The sequence below is a fragment of the Nicotiana tomentosiformis genome, chromosome 2, assembly GCF_000390325.3.
Source record: "Nicotiana tomentosiformis chromosome 2, ASM39032v3, whole genome shotgun sequence".
Lineage (NCBI taxonomy): Eukaryota > Viridiplantae > Streptophyta > Magnoliopsida > Solanales > Solanaceae > Nicotiana > Nicotiana tomentosiformis.
The window spans coordinates 142,117,219-142,120,462 of record NC_090813.1 but is presented as its reverse complement, the minus strand read 5'-3'; the positions used below and the strand labels follow the sequence as shown (position 1 = coordinate 142,120,462).

Sequence of the window (3,244 nt, the reverse complement as noted above, 5' to 3'; positions counted from 1 at the left end):
TCACTTCAGACCATCCGATACTCAACCCAAATATACGCCCAAGTCCGAAATAACCTTACGAACCTAGAGGAACCATCAAATCCCAATTCCAAGATCATTTACTCAAAAGTAAAACCTTGTTCAACTCCTCCAACTCAAAGCTTCTGAATAGAGAATTATTCTTCCAAATCAACTATCAACTTCTCAAAAATCCAAACCAACTACACGTGCAAGTCATAAAACATATAGTGAAGATATTCAAGGCCTCAAACCTCCATTCTACATGCTAGAGCTCAAAATGACCAGTCGGGTTGTTATATTGAGTCATACCTGAAGTGCCGAAAAGGTGAGGATATTTGCTCCGCATATCATGCTCGGTCTCCCAAGTAGCCTCCTCAACTGGCTAACCTCTCCAATGAACCTTCATCGATGCTATATGCTTATAACTCAACCTTTGAACCTACCGATCCAAAATTTCCATTGGCTTCACGTAATAAGTCAGATCCTTGTCTAAATGCACCGTGCTGAAGTCCAAAACATGTGATGGTCCCTACAGTACTTCTAGGGCATGGAAACATGAAACACTGGATGAACTCTAGATAAACTAGGTGGCAAGGTAAACCTGTAGGCCACCTCTCCAACTCTCTCTAGCACACCAAAAGGACCAATATACCGAGGGATCAACTTGCCCTTATTCCCGAACTTCATCACACCCTTCATGTACAAAATTCCAAGTAGAACCTTCTCATATACCATATATGCCACATCACGAGCCTCCATGTCAGCATAACTCTTCTTCCTGGACTGTGTTGCATGAAGACATTCCTGAATTAACTTTACCTTCTCTAAAAATGAGATGTGAACTGAGTGCTTCGATTCGAGATAATAGACCATGAAGGCGAACAATCTCTCGAAGATAAATCCGAGCCAGATACTATAAAGAGTAGTTAGTCATAACTGGAATGAAGTGTGCAAACTTGGTCAGTCTGTCCACAATGACCCACACATCATCAAATCTCCTCAAGGTCTGTTGAAGGCCAACTACAAAATCCATAGTAATACGCTTCCAATTCCACTCTGGTATATCAAGACTCTGAAGCAAACAACCAGTCTCTGATACTCGTACTTAACCTGCTGAGAGTTCAAACACCAAGCGACATAATGAACAATATTCTTCTACATCCTCCACCACCAATAATGCTGCCTCAAATGATGATACATCTTTGTAGCACCCGGATGAATGGAATATCACAAACTATGGGCCTCTTTAAGAACCAACTTTCATAATCCATCTACATTCAGAACACAGATCCGACCCTGAAGCCTCACTACCCCATCACACCAATTGTAATCTCCTTAGCATAACCGTCATGCACCATGTCCCTTAGGACAAGCAAGCAGGGATCATCATATTGATGCACCTTGATGCGCTCAAACAAGAATGGCTGTGATACAACACAAGTAAGAACCTTGCTAGGCTCCGAGATATCCAACCCCACGAACCTGTTGGCCAAAGCATGAACATCCAAAGCTAACGGTCTCTCCCCAATTGGGATAAAAGTAAGACTACCTATGCTCTCAGCCTTCCTACTTAAAGCGTCAACCACCACATTGGCCTTTCAAGGATGATAAAAAATGGTGATATAATAGTCTTTCAATATCTCTAACTACTTCTGTTGCCTCAAGTTCAAATCCTTCTCCTTGAATAGATGCTGAAGACTATTGTGATCCGTGAATACCTCACAAGACACACCAAAAAGGTAACACCTCCAAATCTTGAGCACGTGAACAATGGCTGCTAACTCCAAATCATGTACTGTGTAGTTATTCTCATGGGGCTTCAACTGAAGCGAACCATAAGCAGCCACCCTGCCATCCTGTATCAACACACACCTAATGCTAACCCATGAAGCATCATAATAGACTGTATAGAAACCCGATCCTGAAGACAAAACCAGAACTAGAGCTGTAGTCAAGGCAGTATTGAGCTTCTGAAATCTCCCCTCACACAAATCAAACTACCTAATTGGGGCACCCTTCTACGCCAATCTATTCAATGGGGCTGCTATAGATATAAACCACTCGGCAAAACGACGATAATACCCAACCAACCCAAGGAAACTCCCGGATCCCTGTACCAGTAAACGGTCTAGTCCAATTCTAAACCGCCTCAATCTTCTTCGGATCCACTTTCATCCCCTCACTAGATACCACGTGACCCAAAAATATCATCGAGTCTAACCAGAACTCACACTTGGAGAATTTAGCATATAGCTTCTTCTCCCTCAAGTCTAGAGCATGATCCTCAAGTGCTTCTCATGCCCCTACTGACTATGAGAATACACCAATATATCATCAATAAAAACTATGATGAAGATATTCATATAAGGCTGAAATACACTATTCATCAAGTGCATGAAAGTTTTTGGGACATTGGTCAGCCCAAAAGACATCACTAAGAACTAACGTGCCCATAACGGGTCCTGAAAGCCGTCTTTGGAATATTTGAAACCTTATCTTCAACTGATGGTACCCCAATCTCAAGTCAATCTTCGAGAATACCCTAGCACCCTGAAGTTGATCAAATAAATCATAAATATGCAGTATTGGATACTTCTTATTTATAGTAATCTTCTTCAACTGCATGTAGTCAATGCACATCCTCATGGAACTATCTTTCTTCTTCACAAATAGAACCGATGCATCCTAAGGTGACACACTAGGTCTGATGAAACACTTATCAAGAAACTCTTATAGTTGTTCCTTCAATTTCTTCACTCCACTGGTGCCATGAGATATGGTGGAATAGAGATGGGCTGAGTGCCCGACACCAGATCAATACCAAAATCAATATCCTTGTCGGGTGGCATGCCTTGTGTAACGGCCCGATTGATCTTTTTGAGTATTTTAGTTTTGTTTCCCCTTTTTATGTTCCCTGTATGTGTATTTGGGATTATGTGACTTGATGGGATGGTTGGTTTGGTTTCAGGAGAGTTTTGGAGTGATTTGGGAAACTTGGTCCCTTGGTTGGAGGTTTAAGTTGTAAGAGTTGACCAGAGTTTGACTTTTGTATAAACGACTATGGAATGGTATGTTGATGGTTCCAATATCTTTGTATGGTTATTTTGAACTTAGGCGTATGTCCGGATTTAGAGGTCCCTAGGTTGAATTGGTTCTATTTAGCGAAAGTTGGAAAGTTGACGGTTTGGAAGGTTGATAGGTTTGACCGAGAGTTGACTTTGATGATATCGAGTTTGAATTATGG

General features: G+C 41.5%; 1 protein-coding gene across 1 annotated transcript; it reads right to left on the bottom strand.

The window, feature by feature from the left end:
- Window positions 1-1,307: 1,307 nt before the first annotated feature.
- On the bottom strand, window positions 1,308-2,646 carry LOC138905752 (uncharacterized). Its single transcript, XM_070194274.1, has 3 exons — window positions 2,542-2,646; window positions 1,719-1,856; window positions 1,308-1,595 (listed from the first exon to the last, which is right to left on the bottom strand). Exons 1-3 carry the CDS (start codon window positions 2,644-2,646, stop codon window positions 1,308-1,310), a joined length of 531 nt encoding a protein of 176 aa, XP_070050375.1.
- Window positions 2,647-3,244: the final 598 nt, after the last annotated feature.

Coding starts and splice junctions, on each gene's coding strand:
- LOC138905752 (XM_070194274.1), bottom strand. CDS start 2,646: ATGAGGATGTGCATTGACTACATGCAGTTGAAGAAGATTACTATAAAT. Junction 1,857..2,541: donor ATCAACTTCAGGGTGCTAGG/GTATTCTCGAAG, acceptor GTGTTGATACAG/GATGGCAGGGTGGCTGCTTA. Junction 1,596..1,718: donor TTTTTGGTGTGTCTTGTGAG/GTATTCACGGAT, acceptor CATCCTTGAAAG/GCCAATGTGGTGGTTGACGC.